At 34.4% G+C, this 16749-nt stretch overlaps 3 protein-coding genes across 4 annotated transcripts; all 3 read left to right on the forward strand.

Annotated features, from left to right (window-relative positions):
• Nucleotides 1-7827: 7827 nt before the first annotated feature.
• Nucleotides 7828-11788, forward strand: LOC129300400 (protein trichome birefringence-like 39). 2 transcript variants are annotated; one of them, XM_054938964.1, is made up of 5 exons: nucleotides 7828-8221; nucleotides 8758-8932; nucleotides 10261-10436; nucleotides 10558-10749; nucleotides 11385-11788. In XM_054938964.1, exons 1-5 carry the CDS (start codon nucleotides 7920-7922, stop codon nucleotides 11671-11673), a joined length of 1134 nt encoding a protein of 377 aa, XP_054794939.1. In that variant the 5' UTR covers nucleotides 7828-7919; the 3' UTR covers nucleotides 11674-11788. The 2 variants fall into 2 exon arrangements, with proteins under 2 accessions (XP_054794939.1, XP_054794941.1); XM_054938966.1 differs by having other exon boundaries at nucleotides 7831-8221; nucleotides 10591-10749; nucleotides 11385-11779.
• Nucleotides 11789-13492: 1704 nt separating this feature from the next.
• LOC129300401 (seed biotin-containing protein SBP65-like) lies at nucleotides 13493-16080 on the forward strand. The gene is given in 3 exon segments (XM_054938967.1): nucleotides 13493-14298; nucleotides 14301-15324; nucleotides 15970-16080. Coding segments are annotated over 3 exon segments (1731 nt in total). The 5' UTR covers nucleotides 13493-13702.
• Nucleotides 16081-16095: 15 nt separating this feature from the next.
• LOC129300402 (seed biotin-containing protein SBP65-like) lies at nucleotides 16096-16480 on the forward strand. The gene has a single exon (XM_054938968.1). The coding sequence runs from the start codon at nucleotides 16130-16132 to the stop codon at nucleotides 16478-16480; it is 351 nt and encodes a 116-aa protein (XP_054794943.1). The 5' UTR covers nucleotides 16096-16129.
• Nucleotides 16481-16749: the final 269 nt, after the last annotated feature.

Raw genomic sequence — 16749 nt, forward strand, 5'->3', positions numbered from 1 at the left:
GTGATATGTTAACTTTTTTTTTAATTGATGAGAAACAAAAAATAGAGATAAGAAGATATAAAGACATTAATGATAAAAATATGAGGATGAAATGTTTAAAGTGAGTAAAATTTTAATTGATCATGGTATAAAAGAAATTTAAAATTATAGAAAAAATATAATAAGAAATAAATAAATTTAGATTTGGAATTTAAATTTTTGTATACCAAAAAAAGAGATTGGATCCAATTCGAATTTTTATTAATCTAAATACACTCATATAAACTCATTAATCCAAATTTTTCATATTTTTATTATTGATGTCTCTATGTTTTTTTATTTCTCATTCTTCTTGATTTTAATCAATTAAAAGATAGAAGTTAACATGTCACTTATAATTTTTTATTTTTGTTTTAAATATCAACTTATCTCTCTTTTTCATTTAAAATTTTTTAAACTATCCAAATAAAAAAATTTAAATACATGTATTTTAAATGTCAAATTTAAAATATAATATTTTAAATATAAAATTTATATCCAAATATGTATAAATAATCATCACACGAAGTTCGTATTAATTTGAATAGAAGTGATAATGCCTCTACATTTTTTAAAATATCAAACAATAGAATAAAAAAAAAAAAATAGATAATTATTTACATAAAGAAAAATGTGAGAGAAGGCCCTCAACTCGTCCAAAATAAAAAATAAAAAATCACATTCATGGGTTAGTTTGAGTAAAAGAAAATTAATGCGCTGGTACAAAAGCAATATTCATGAATGTGCATGATGGGATTACGTTGGCACTAATAAACCCTATACCTAGTTATAAGTACAGACATAGGCCCTTGAGCATTCAATTCGAGGATTTGTCTTGTTACAACTCACAGGGAGTGGGTCCTACTGGGCAGAGGTGCTAGATGACTGCTGCTTGATATATACCTTATTATATTTTTATTGTAAAATATTTTTAACTGTTTTAAATATATTAAAAAAATTAATTTTTTATATCATAAAAAAATAAAATATATTTTTATTTTTAAATAATAAAAAAATTATGTTCAACATCTTCATACTAATTAAGAATGAGTAAAATTAAAAAAAATTAATTATTATAAAATATTTTATATTTTAAATAAAAAATTATTTTTAAAAGTAGTACGCATATCCACAAATTTCTTTCAATTTACTCAATCAAATCATTTCATTTATTACTAACCAATTAATAGATGCATAATGAAACTAATGCCCTATATGGTATAAGGAAATAGTTTTTATGGAACTCAAAGTAAAAATAAAAGTAAATTTAAAAATATATTTAATACTTCTTTCGTTTGAATATCACATTTCAATAAAATAATTATCTATTTTTAAATTAATTTTATTTTTTTATATTTATTTTTATTAAATATCTTATAATAAATATAAAGTCATTCATCAATAAGAACACTTTAAAAAAAATAATTATATTTTAAAATATTAAAAATATTTTATATTTTTTAATGGAAGAAGTATGTAGATAAAACTGAGATAAAAATTTTATTTGATAAATATATTCACTTTTTAAAAGGACCAAAATAGCCATAAAAAACTCCGGTGTTTATCCTCGTTTTTCACAATCTTTTTTGCACATTCATCAGAAAGAAATCACTGAACTATAAACAACCGTGAACTCCCACGAAACAATAACCCCAAAAACCCATAACTTGTAATCATTGAAGAGCGTGAATAAAATTTTAGGGAAAAACCAGAATTATGCCTTTTTCTCCTGAGCATTCAATTTAGGACGAAATAATGCCTTTCCCCGCGCTTATGCATCCATTTTCTATTCTTTGAAGAAAGTATGTCATAAAGGAATCAAGAGGCACAGAACAATAGCTGGCTTAAACCTTTGACTAGGAAAAATGCAAACACGATTCGCCCTTCAAATCTGAAATATCGATGCCTGTGGATTCTGGTTTTGTTAGACATGAGAATGGAGGAAGAGTTGGAGCGGGCTAGGCAGATGGAGGAGCCACCATGGAGGAGGAGCTGGAGGCAGAAGACTAGAGATTGGATAGATCAAAAGAAAAAAAAAAAACTAGAATATGATTTGAGAAAACCTACGCGCATCCATGATGTCGCTGTTGGTCATCACCGCGATGGTGAGATTTGGTTGCCATCAATCCTATTACAGTTGCCATAGCTATCATTGTCGCCGTTTTGGTCCTCCATCATGCCGCATTCAATGAACATGGTGGATGATGAAGCTAGTTGGGTCAAACATGGAGATGGAAGGAAGTAGAGGTGAGAAAATGGTTAATCCAACCTATATAGATTGAGAGAAATATGTATTGGGTTGAGTTCAACTCATTTTTATATCTGTTAAAAAAATTTGAACCCAACCCAACCTTTAAGGGTTGGTAGGTTAAATAGGTCAACTCGTTAATTCATTTTTATATTTTTTTAATTTATTTTTATAATTTTGTTAAAAAATATACTTTAATACTAAGTTTTAATTTGATATTTTTTTCATAATTCATTCTAAATAAGTCAAAATATTATTTTATAATGTCTATGCAAAATATATAAATTGATACAGCTAAATAAATTATGTCTGATATGGCCTATATTCACAAAATTTTCTCTATTTTTAAATTTTGTTAACAGTAATATGGGTTAAATGGGCCAACCCTAACCCATATGATTTACGGGTTACATGGTTCGGACCAGAAAATTCATTTTTATCTGGATCAATTTTTTTTCAACCCAACTTGACCCATCGATTATTTGAATTAACCTACATCATCCAATCCATATTCTTGATTCTAGAAGGAAGGACGTTGAGGGTAGAAATGGAGGGGGAAAAGAAATGAGCGCTTTGGGTCCAAGGATGAACTCACTTCCACCATTTTTGATAAAACCGATTTTGTTAAAAAGTGAAATCCAGTTTATCAAACATTTTATTTTATTTTTTTTACTCCACTCTACCAAGTATAACCCCACCTTACCAAACAAGTCATAAGTTGATTGTATTTTAGAAAATCTCAGCCGCCAATCCACATGTCATCATTAAAATAAAGGCCACCTTAAGCTACTTGCTTTCAGCTCAAATTTGATTATTGTTATTAATTTATACAGTGTATATATAAAATAGTACAACTTTATTTGATGCGTGTTTTAATACATTAAATCAATTAGTCAACTTATACTTGACATTTTAACATAAATAGGTTAAAAAATTAACATACTTTATATTTATTTTTATTTAAAATATAAGACACTTTCAATTATATTTTGCATGCTAATAATATCAAGTTATTTTTCTATTATCATGAAAAATAACATATCTTTTCTCTTTTACTCCTAACCCCACCATCTATCATCATCTATGTAATAAATTGAATTAGAAAGAGAGTACGAAAAGTGAGAAGCACGTGATATTTCTCCTACTACACAAGAAACCACATTGATAAATACGAGGACAAAATTTTAAAAATGATTTCTAAATTAGAATATAATGTTTAATATTTCAAATAATCTTAGTTGAGTTAAAGCATGCAAATAGTTAGAGTTAGGTGCACAGCCAGTGCGAGGTAATCCTGTAGTTCCCATACTTTCTAGCTTAATGCTACACATTAAATTTCCATCAAATTTAGGGGAGGCTAGTGAGGGGTGAGTGTTGGATTGAGAAGAGAGGAAAATGGGGGCGTGGTTTGGTGGGAGTGGGTCCAAAATCATTGAATGCCTAATGGGCAGGCTGTGTAACATTGGATAGGCTGAGTGAGCAAGTAGCTTTTTAATAAATGGGGCAAAAGAGTGAACCAAAAAGCCAACCCTGGTCCTTTTGCATTGTGTAGATATATATGCATCAGATGCTCCCTTTGTTTTTTCCGCTTTCCATGGCGGCCACCAAAAAGTGAAGATTCATTTATTCCCGTTCACACAAGCAATTTATTAAATATCTTTCAGTTATGAAGCATACTCATATTTCTTGTGAGTAACATGTCAATGGCTAGTTAACTTTGTCTCAATAGCAATGCCATCACTCTTGTTTATAACAGATTTTGAATTCGAATTTAGTGTTGACATGTCTGTTCTACAAGGAAGAGTTAGATTAGGAGTGAAATGTGAAATGTCCATATATTTTGTTAGTGGGGAGGGAATATTTGTTAAAGATGTGCACAATGAAGGAAGATAAGAACCAAGATCAAGTGGGGCCATTATCAGCAACATTAAGAAAGACTCAACAATATTGAGCATGGAAGCTTACTAGCTAAGGATCAATGCTTGCGATGAGGTGCTGAGAGCTTTTTTTCTTTTCTTTTTTTTTTTTAGGTGGGAGGGGGGGGGGACGCCTATATGTTATGAAAGAATAACAAATAATGATGAAATTAGTTTTCAGGTAAAGTCATTATCAGCTTCTATCGTGTAACACGCAGCCCAGCCAATTTGTGATTGTGAAAAGTGGTCCCTTCGATCTACTTTACCCTCCATCTTTCTCATGGTTGGTGGGACGATTATTCATAAAACATGAAGGAACAGACTTCACATGCGGGGATTCAACCTCGTTACAAATAACCTTTTTTTTTCACGAATTCATTTATGCATATATGATAATGTATTGGTAACAATACATATATTGTAAGTAAAATACACGCCCAAGAAATTAAATAATTATAAAGGAACAATGTTCTAAAGTTAAAATACAAGAGATAAGGTTTCTCATTAGAAGGGTCAATATGCTTCATTCTAGTGTATCTCCATAACTGATAATCATAAAACTGATCCCATAAAAAATTTGAAGGTTATTTAAAGGGCTATCACTTCTCAGTGATGCTTTCCATACACACCTTCAATAATCAAAATTAAAATTATGTTTTAAGGAACCCAAATTGTTACCACCCGTGCCATAACCACTGATGATGATCGATATTTCATATACACATAAAAAAGATGCATAAGGCGTACGTGCAGCTAAAAAATCCAATTTTTTTACATGAACTGAATCTAAATTGAAACTTTCAAAGGACAGTGATAACCGAGAGTGAGAGGAATTAAAAGTTAATAATAATATGTCCAGGTGTGAAGGAAAAAAAGACTATAAGTTTTTTTGGTAAAGAAAATGAGTAAAGGTTAATAAAACTTTCTTTGGTGGGAGCCCATGTGAGTGAGATGATTGAATGAGGGAATTAACATACATTGAAATTTCACTTTGGTACGAATGATGACACATTTTATTTCCACAGAAATAAACAACATCCATGATAAAGAGTTACACCCGCACCTTTAAAAGAAAATTAATAAAATATTTTGAAGCATAGAAATTAAATAAACCACGGTAGAAAATGTTACCTTTTTTCTTATAATTGAGTGGTTGAACTGAATGAAAATTTTGAAATTAAAGATGAAAAGAAAAACAATATATATTTTTAATAAAAATAAAAACTTTTTTTATATAAGATTTTTTTAAAATTATTTATATTTTGAACTGAAGAGAGTAACAATTGCTAATTACTAATGTCATTGCCGAAACTACTAAATATTATATATGTATATATATTATTTAAATTAGTTTATTCTTTTTAAATATTTAGATTTTCAACATATTCTTCAATTTCAACAACCATCGTTATTGAGAAAAACAACTCAAAAGAAAGTTAAATATGCCTATAACTGGCTGGACCAACTTTACAAACTTATTAAACCTCAGTCCGAGTTAATAGGTTAGATATTCTCACCAATAAATAAGTAATGATACATGATAATTTTTCGAGATGAAGTTAAGTAATGAATTATTATATAATAATAATGATACATGATTATTATATTCTCACAAAACTGGGTATGGGGGTCCAAAATCCAAACATGCTAATCCTCTTATTAGTTTTGAGAGGAATGGAGAAGAAAAGTTTTAATAAGTTCAATTATAAAATGATAAATAAATAGAATTATAAAATTTTAATTGAGAGATGTAAGAGAAAGGAAAAGGTAAGACAAATCAATTAAAAATTTTTTAACCCCATTTCTCTATTTTTTTAAAAAATATTGAGCTTGAATTTTTCCTCCCTTCCTTTCCTCTCCATCCGCTTGAACAAAACAAAGGGTAAATGGTGTTTCAATAATTAATTATTTCTCAATGAATATTAATTACTCATGATATGTAGAATGTCGACATCAATACACTAAAAAAAAATTAAGGAAGTTATCACGTATCACAAATGCATTCTCAGCTATCTTCCCCATCCCTAAAAAAAATGTCTCTTTCTTCTCTCGGTAATTTTTTAAAAGGGAAAGTTTTTATACTTAATTATATATATATATATATATTGCCAAAAAGAAGTCCCTCAAGTGCGGAGTTAGTAATTTGAATCAGGTCCAACAGGTCATCTCGATAAATTTAAAAAAATTGGCAATCATAGCACTTGGACATGAAACCAGAATTATTTATAAATAGAGAAGCCTTTTCTCAATAAAAAGAGATATTAGAATCAATAACCTATCAATTTCAAACTCTGCATCTGTTACTTTATTTTTATAGCATATAATTTTAATCTTTATTTTTTATTATATAATTGGCATTGCCCACCACTTCTCTCTTTAATTAATGTATCCATACTTTCTTATATTTATATTAATTTTTTTTATATTTTTATATTTGAATAAATCGTGAAAACTCAAGTTCTCGGCATTTAATTAAAACTCAAATTTTTTTATTATTTTGTGACCTTACATTTTTAATATGTCTCGCGATGACAATGTTATTTATAATGTCAAAATCCAATGCCTCTTCGATGGGGTAGGTTACCCTTAACTTGCACGGCATGTATGCTGCTTTTCTGTCCTCAATTTAATGTTTGATGGGGACGTTTTTAATTTTTATATAATTGAAATCCTTTGTGCGTGCAACGCAGTTTGATATCAACATAAAATATTTAACTTACAAAAATATATTTTTTATAAATTATTAATGATGTTGTTTATTTCAATTTATGTCCATTAAATGAAAACATCTCTAATTTTTATGTGAAAATAACAGATGGAAAAATAAAAGTGGATATAAAAGTTATTTATTTTTTAGTTGTTTTTAACGTAACATATTTTTTGTTATAGCTTTCACTTAAAAAGACCACCTTTTCAACCTCTTTACACATCTGTATTTAATCTAAAATCATCCGAATAATGTGATGTCACCTAAAAAGAAAAAAGAAAAAGGTTGGAGTGTAAGGCATATTTTGTTGATTGAAAAAAAAAAAAAGAAGGAATGTTTTTATTTTTTTTTTCTTTTATATAATCGTTCTCTGTAATAACCCCATGTGTTAAGACAAAGCTAAGCATCCACATGGCCGCGAAGGGACACTGGAGACTAGGGGTCAACCTTGGTTTGCTCACTCTCTAACACTGTTCAACGTGCAACAATTCAAAGTCTTAATAAAAATTAACTGGAACCTCACAAACTGCGAATAAATTAAAATATCAATGTAACTAAGTATAATTTAATTACAATCAATTATTTATAAAATACTCTTAAAACACTACACCAAATTAATCGTAATCAAATTCTATTTTTTTGCACTGACATGAATTATTTATAGCTATATGATAATGAATTTAAAAATATAAGTAATTATGATAGTGCATTAGTTTTTTTTTATCAATTATGCTATATACTATAATTATGTAATGACCGGAAAAAAGGGATTCCACATGCCACGGCTAAAAGAACCCCACAAATACCACTGACACTGGCACAAAAATAAAGATTATTAAAAAAAAAAAAAAACTGCTTTCAAGTTTCAACGTGCCTTCTGAAGTCCCTTGGATAGCTTCACAGGGCCTCCGAGAGACACATTATATAAGTAGTTGTTTCAGAGAACACAACACCTTGTTCACTGCTCATCAATTTTCCCCTCAAGGAGAGCTGATTCCGAGGAGGGATCGAACGTCAAATCCCCAAGAAAATGGATTCCTCCTCCAATTTCCGACCTCTGTTCCTTCTTGCTCTGTTTCTGCTTTCCTCCTCCTGCCAAACAGAAGCAGAGGAATTGGATACCCTCAGGAATGGAACCACCAGTTTCAACGGCACAGACAGAGGAAGATGTAATTGGTTCAGAGGAAAATGGGTGTACGATGAATCTTACCCTCTCTACGACGCCTCTTCTTGTCCCTTCATAGATCCACAGTTTAACTGCCAAAAATACGGCCGTCCCGACACTCTGTACCAGAAATTCAGGTGGCAGCCATTTTCATGTCCCTTGCCCAGGTCACTCCTCCTCCTCCTCCTCCTCCTCCTCCTTCAATATTCTTAAGAAATCACTATCAGATCACGGCTACTCCATTTGCTTCTCTGGGTTTGAATGTTGCTGTCTACATATAGTTATATACGTCTTCTTAGTTTTTAGTAAGTAGGTAAGTGAAAGTGAATTTCTTTTCTGAAGGAAAACTATGACTGAGGTCTGTTTTTTAAGTGAATTGGAACACTTATTTACGATAATCCAATTCTGCACTCAGAGTGTTATAGAAGAGCAGGGTTGATTATCATAGGATCCTTGTCCTGTCTTGACACTTTATTGTTTTTCTTGTTATCTCTCCCTTGTGTTTTACTATATAGAGTCGTGCTTTTTAACGACAATCAATTTATCTCCTTTACATTTCAAAACATATGCACATGCAATAATTCGAAACATGTGTATAGGCAGTATAGATACCCCTCCTTTTTTTTCGCCTGAACGTATTATAGCAGCTTATTTGTGTAAATATTAGGTAAGTAGGAGGGATTTATTTGGGGTGTGTGTGCAGATTCAATGCTTTGAATTTTCTGGAGAAATACAGAGGGAAGAAGATAATGTTTGTCGGTGACTCACTGAGTTTGAACCAATTCAACTCGCTGGCTTGTATGATTCACGCTTGGGTGCCAAACTCAAGGACCACGTTCAACAAGAGTAGGAACGCTCTTACCTCAGTGACCTTTGAGGTGGGTAATTTGATCACTCGCATTTTCTTTCCTTTTCTCTCATTTTCTTCCGTTTTCTCGTCTTTTCAAGCTCTTGCAATCACCTAAAGTGGGATCGGACTTTCATCATATTTTGATTGTTAAGCCTAAATCCGATCTTGATAGTACTTCGCGGCGAGCATACTTTTGTCTGTGACTGTGAGGAGCACTGAAGGGAGAGCAATAATGTTAGGACGTGATTGGTGGGATGCTTTTCCTTTTTCAGGGAACATGTCTGATTTTAATAGCAATGCATCATTAATGATTGTGTCTTAGGCCTTGCGTAATTTAATTAATCTCTCACCTCAGCCACCAAATTCCAACGTGCCCATTATTATTTTCCAAGAGAAATTTTTTTTCAGTCTTATTAATCATATTATTAATTTTTTATTATAAATTTTTTCTCATACTTCCATTAAATGCTGGTGATAGGAGTTACATTATTAAATTATGTATATTTAACATAGATAAACTTAAAAATTTGTTAAATTTTTAGTTAAATTTTAAAAACTTTAAAATTTTATATAATTCTAATTAAATATGTTAGAAGTGACTTATAAATAAAATTGTAATAAGTACTTAAAAAATAGTTGTTGTTGCAAATTGATCTATACTTGAGAGCTAAGTCCAAGGCAACATAACTTAGGCATATAATATAATTCAGTACATATTTTATATTTTATACTGGTGATTTATTAGTTTTTTGATATTGATTGTCACCGCTAGACATAAGGCTCAGTTGTGTGAGAAGGTTCTTTTTTGATTATATAGTTTTTTTTTTCATAAGAAAGTTTCGATCTCTTGATTTTGTTGTGATAGATATCTGGCCAGAATCCAGTTGCTTGAAATGGAAACTTGGGGAAATTAATGTCAAAATTAGCAATGATTGACGTTGGACATACAGTCCTCCCTTGTCGCTAGGAATTACTGTGTAGGAGTCCAGCTAGATCATAAATGGACAATGAATATTTAACAACCCCCCCCCCCAAAATAATTTACCACAGTGAATCATAGTACGCGAACCTGGATTTACCTCATGAAAAAGTGAAAAATAGAGGATAATTGGGGAAATAGCATGGCATAATTAATGGTAATATATTAATATGGAAGTATCCACCGAAAAAATAACGACAATGATAATAGGAAGAAATATAATAGTCAACATAAGTTGTCCCAGCAATAGCATCCCTAGTTTAAAAGAGATCCTATGTTCGAACCCGAGAGGAGTGTTTAATTTGATTGCATAAAGAATAAGAAGAAGAATACTAGTGAAGTGAGAAATGATGGGGGCATGAATAATGTGTGATCAGGAGTATGGGCTGGAGCTGAATTTGTACCGGACGGCGTATTTGGTGGATGTGGATCATGAGAGCGTGGGACGAGTGTTGAAACTTGATTCCATTAAGAGCGGTGATGCTTGGAGAGGAATGGACGTGCTGGTCTTCAACACGTGGCACTGGTGGACCCACACTGAGACCTCACAGCCGTACGATCATTCTAACTTTTCTTCACTTTATGTCTCGTGATTACTCATGATGCTTACATTAATAATGATAAAGATCTCCGTGAAAAAGAAAGCTTGACCGTTGGGTTAATGCATTTGTCAGTGTTGTTGACAAACACTGTATGGAAGCATGCAGGTGGGAATATATGGAGGCAGATAAGAAGCTGTACAAGGACATGAACCGTTTCATCGCCTTCTACAAAGGGCTAACCACTTGGGCCAGGTGGGTCAACCTCAATGTGGATCCTGCCAACACCAAGGTCTTCTTCTTGGGCATTTCTCCTGTACATTATGAGTGAGTTCTTCCTTCTCCACTCTTCATCATTCATCTACATTATGAGACCACTTCGTTACGTTTTAATTGTAGAACACTTTCAATTAGATTTCACTAATTAGGGTTTAGGGTTAATAAAAGTAGTTATTTTATTACTTCCATGATAAAATGGCATTCCTTTTTCCACCTTACACCCTTTGATTATAAAGTGTTTGTTAGAACATTGTACTCTATCTGTACAGTATTATAAGGCATTTTTTAAGTATCATGTTTAAAAATATAAGGCATTATATTTTGGGTTTTTCAAGGAGTAGTTGATCAATTTTTTTTCTTTTCAAAAACATCCTTGATTAAGGTGTGTAATTAATAAGTTTTTTTGAATTGAAGCACCCTGTTAAATTAAGACATACATAAAAGATCGTGTAATTTTAAATTCAATTGACTAATTTATTAGAATTGTAATGAGGTTAAAAATGCCTTGTAATATTGAACGGAGGGAATATATTTCTTGTGACTAGATTAATTAATACAAGGGTAAAGTTGGAAATATAATTTCAAAAAGTACGAAATGTCTTATATGTTGAACTAAATATAAGAATTTAGAGTAGAAGGAGGAATGCAAATGAGGTAGAACATTGAGGGGTGGATGTATACAGGGGGAGAGACTGGAATGAACCAGAGAGGTCATGCACGAAGGAGACACAGCCGTATTTCGGGGCCAAATACCCAGCAGGGACACCAATGGCGTGGGTGGTGGTGAACAAAGTGTTGAGCAGGATCAAGAAGCCTGTCTATTTTTTGGACGTTACGACGCTTTCTCAGTACAGGAAAGATGCTCACCCTGAGGCTTACAGTAACATTATGGCTGCTGATTGCAGTCACTGGTGCCTCCCTGGCCTCCCTGATACCTGGAATCTCCTTCTCCATGCTGCTCTCTTTTCTTGATTTTTCCTAACTGGTTTCCTCTTTCCTGATTTTTCTTTTTTCCTTTTGCTTTGGGGGGTTTTTAATTTGCTTACGTAAGTGGGAGCAATAACCCCAGCAAGGGATTGGTGTTATGCTCCAAAGTTGTAAAGTTTGATTATTTTTTGGCACAAACTTGCCTTCATTATTACCCAATCATTAACATTCTCTATGGTCATCAATGACTACCTCAAATCGACTCTGCTTTCAAATAAATGCCAGTGGCCCATGTGCTATATATAGCACCAACGCTCCTACTGTAATAAGGAGGATGTGTGTGTTTAAAGTCGGAATAAATATAAATGTGAAAGTGAGCGGGTATTATCTGTAATTGTTCCCTAAAAAATGACTATGCTTTCAAAACTAGTTGGCACACTGTAAATTATAGGTTGGTTGGTCTTCCCAATAAATTATGAGTATTATTTGTAATTGTTCCCTTAAGATCTCATTCCTACCCCTTGCGTGAGTGTCTTCTTCACCTCCAATCTTGAGAGCTTCCTCCTCTCGATCTACTTCCTCATTCCTCTACTCGTTTTCCTCATTCTCCTTCCTTGTCGCTCTATCGGTTCCGATGGGTGCTGTGCTGACCATAGTGTGATAGGCGAAAGAAGACGGGAATATTACTGGCCGAACACGGAGTGTGAGAGAGAGAGTTTCTTTGCATTTTTTTTATTATTTTTTTCCTACCCAATGCAAGTAATGACCCAATCCATTTTTTATTATTTATCATATATAAAAGTCTGATCCTTTTATTTTTTTTGAATTTTATCCCAAATTAGACAGATTGATTTGTTTTTTTCACATAGATTAATTTTTTCAATATAATATATACGATAAAATGAATGCCTGTAATTTATATATTCAAATTAGTATTAAAAAATTATCCAAATATCTTTAATTTTATTAAAACCAATTTTAAAAATATTATCTAAATATCATCACGTTCTGTTAATCATTGTTTTATAATCAATATTTTTCAATTCAAATTCTAACACAGTCTAAAACTACTAGTTTATATTGCAAGACTGAGTTGAAGTGTGAATAAAAGTCAAAGTAGTGCTTAAGACTTGTAAATGATACAATTTTTCACTTTTATATACTCATAATTCAAATGTATTTATTGTTTTACTTTAGTTCTATGACTTCTTTCTAGTCCTAAGGTGGTCTAAATTGTTGTAAAATCGTCTTTAATGAATATATTGAAAAGAATAGATATGACCAAAGTTTAAAATCAATGCATTAAATTGAAACAGAAATTAAAATAAATTACTTAAGATATTGAAAGGGCAATATTTTTGCTTAATTTAATAAATTGATTCTAAATTGCATATGAAATCGATTTTTTAAACCGAGACCGATTAACACTAAACTAAAGTTGATTGGTTCAGGGTCTGTAACTGATAATTTGGGTTATTCCTATAATTATAACAACTTACAGAACTCAAGCCTAAACATAAATATCTTTTTAAAAACATTTTAAAATCAGATTTAAGTCAAAGTTATTCAAAATTTTTTTTTGGTCTGATATTCAAAATTATACTATAAACGTGCTGTGAGTTCCACAACTCGAGAATCAAATCCAATTTTTGGATAGGCCACCAATTTTATGTAAACCCAGAAAACAGAGGCCAGATGTCTCTCCCCTCGCCCCCTCGTTCAAAGCTTTGAACGAGTCATTCGTTACTCGTTCAAAGCTTCCACGTGTCTTCTTCACGAAGCCTTCGAACATTGCCATATTGATCCTCATCTTCGCCTCTTTGCTCTCTGCGAATTCAAAGCTGAGTCACCCAAATGGTATCACCACCCCCATCCACGTGGCACCAGCGCCACCTCTCCCCCCACATGTCCTCTCTCATGCATACCCATCCACCAGCCACCTCCTTCCCGACCGCCATGCTCACTTCCCCTTTTATATCCCGCTCATTCCGGTTTCTCTGTGTGTCTCATCTCGGACAAGCATATCATCGAACATAAAGCGATCGCTTGTACAGAAGAAGTTGACGACAAAACAATGGCGTCGGAACAGGTGTCTCGCAGGGAGAACACGACTACCGAGAGGGAGGTTCACATTGAGAAGGATCGAGTCCCCAAGATGACCACCCACTTCGAGCATCTCGCTGAACAGGTCAAGGAAGGATCGGATACCCCGCAAGGGAGTATTCAGGAGTTACAGGGTGGGGAGTACAGGAAGGAGCATGGCGGGAGAGCCATTGGGGATATTGGCGGGACTGGGAAAGCCAGGGAGACTCATGAATTGGGGCCTCATTTCGAATCTCTTGCTGATAAGGTGAAGGGAGAAAAGGGGGAGAAGAAAGAGTCTTATGCCGCTAAAGTCGGGAATACCGCGCCCTTTTCAAATGTGGGCCAGTTCGAAGGGAAAGCTGAAGCGAACAAGGGCTCGGCTGGAGGAGCTAGAGGGAGAGATCAATCTGAACCCGAGAGTCGATCCAGAGTAGTGAATACGGGCGGACCAACGCAAAGCGGTGTGGAGAAACAGGCAAGAGAAAACAGAGGGCAAGTTGAAGCGGAGAAAGGAAGAAGAGGGAACAAAGGGCAGGTTGAAGCAGAAGAGGGAAGAAGCTGGGAAAACAGGGGGAGGCTAGAATCAGAGAAGAGAAACTGGGGACGAGAGGCACAGAGAGCGGAGGAGAAGTTAAAGGCAGGGTTGGAGTTGAAACTCAAGGTCCTACTGCTGTTATAACGTGCACATTCGAAGGAGGCGAGAAGGAAGAAGATGGAAGGGACGCAAGAGGATTAGAATCAGCGACAGAGAGAGCAAGACGAGAAGAAAACAGAGGAAGAGGTGGTGATCAGGAGAAAGAATCACAATCTACCTTGGAAGACATTTCCAAATACAGAGGCCAAGTCCAAGAGAACACAATGGAAGCTATGAGAGCAGCACAGGAGCGGTATGAAAGAGCAAAGCAGGCAGCTAATGAGACAGTCGGTTCTACAACCCAAACAACTCAGGAGAAAGCTGCACAGGCCAAGGACATAGCAATGGAAAAAGCTGCTCAAGCCAAAGACTACACACTAGAGAAAGGCCAACAAGGCTATGCTACTGCAAAAGATACCATCTCAAGCGCCACTCAGACGGCTTCAGATTACACCTCTCAAGCAGCAAAGAAGGCTGCTCAAGCTAAGGACGTGACATTAGAGAAAGGCCAACAAGGTTATGCTTCTGCAAAAGACACCATCTCAAGCGCCACTCAGACGGCTGCAGATTACACCTCTCAAGCAGCAGAGAAGGCGAAATCTGCAGGTAGCACTACTACTCAATATGTTGGAGAGAAAGCTGGTCGGGCTAAGGATGTCACTCTGGAGACTGGCAAGACTGCTGCTGAATATGCTGGAAAACTGGCGGCTGATCTGAAGGACAAGGCGACTGTGGCAGGGTGGACGGCGGCGCATTATTCGACGGAGAAGACTGTGGAAGGGACAAAAGCGGCGGCGAATATTGTTCAGGGAACGGCGGGGTATGCTGCTAATAAGGCCAGTGAGCTTGCATCCAAGTCATTAGGTGCTGTCAAAGGGTTAGCTGCTAGAGCTGGGGAGACTGCTAAGGATTATACTGCGAGGAAGAAGGAGGAGGCAGAGAAGGATTACGAAACTAAAAAAGCGTCTCAACCACAGGTTTTTATTCTCTTAATCGCAGTTCTAATTCATATATCTATATATATATATATTGGCTTAATTCACACACAACACTCCCAAAGGAAAGCTTCCCCCATTCGAAACTGCCACCCCTCACATTTGGGGGTGGCTAAGGTGGCATTAGGCCAACAGGCCTTCTGCTTCTAATTCATATATTCATTATGCATCATGCTTGAGCACACAGCTCCAGATTCACATGCAATCCTTGTTTCTAAATGGTGATAAACATTTCGGAATTGAAAATTCTGTTGGAAAATATGTTCTAATTTTAGGATATTTGAAGAGTATTTTTTGTTTGTGTTTTTTGTAAATAGATTCTAATTGATTTTTCCTTTCCCATGAAAAGGAGTACAAGTTAGTGTCATGTCAAAGTCTGAGGGAAAAGAGAAGGAATTTATGAGCATTTGTTTCTAATATTTTGCTTTTTAGATTATGAAGAACATGACGTTAAAAGCTTAAGTTCTTTAACTTTTATTTAGGTTCCATACTTGAAAATAATTTTTGCAACCCTGACTTGAATAGAGTTGAGTTTTAATCTCCAGTGAATGTGCTGTGATTTATTGAAAAGTGTACTATGATAACGCTGCTGAAAACTGAGACTTTCTTATGACGGTTTCACTTGAGGAAACTGAGCGGAGGCCATCATCTGGACAAGAACAAGGTCAAAAAGGAGGAGGCATGTCCAAAACATCACTGGAAGCTTTCAGGAAGGTGGTGGGATTGGCGAAACTATAGGCCAATATGCCAATCCACTAAAGAAGCAGTGGGAGATTTTGCGCAGACAATGAAGAAGCCATTAGATGCAGCTGCACAAGGAGGAAGCGAGGTGATAGGAGCAGTAGGTGAAACTGTAGGTGAAATCGGACAGACAATGATCAGACCAGCAGAGAGAGCCTCAGAACAAGTTCAGAAAGGTCAAGCAGGAAGTGGCTTTATCGATGCTATTGGAGAAACCATAACAGAAATAGCACAGACAACCAAAACCATGGTTGTGGGAGATGATGAAAGAGAATCAGGCTCGAAACAGAACATTGGATCAGAGTTTGATCATGGCAACCAAGGAGGGTTGACTTATGAAGTGCCTAGAAGAGAGACCTTTGAACCAGGAAAACCTGAGGTTTTATGGAGTCGATAGACAGACATGTTCAGTGTGTTGATGTTTTGGCGTTTGTTTCGTGAATTCTGTAAATAAATAAAAGTCGCTTATGGCGATTCCAGAATGTCCGATTTGTAAACTCTCGCTTGTCGTCCCTAAAAATTGTGTGGGTGCAAAATTTATAACTATGTTTTTGGTGTCTTGGGTTGGTGATGTATTGTAATGTAATACATAGATCATGCTGAGCAATTGCATTAGTCATTAGTGGGAAAGGAACCACTTGCCAGTCGGTGCAATTGCATAAGCTA

Source organism: Prosopis cineraria, unplaced genomic scaffold (assembly GCF_029017545.1).
Source record: "Prosopis cineraria cultivar Desert tree isolate PC_DT_omini unplaced genomic scaffold, ASM2901754v1 PC1572, whole genome shotgun sequence".
NCBI lineage: Eukaryota > Viridiplantae > Streptophyta > Magnoliopsida > Fabales > Fabaceae > Prosopis > Prosopis cineraria.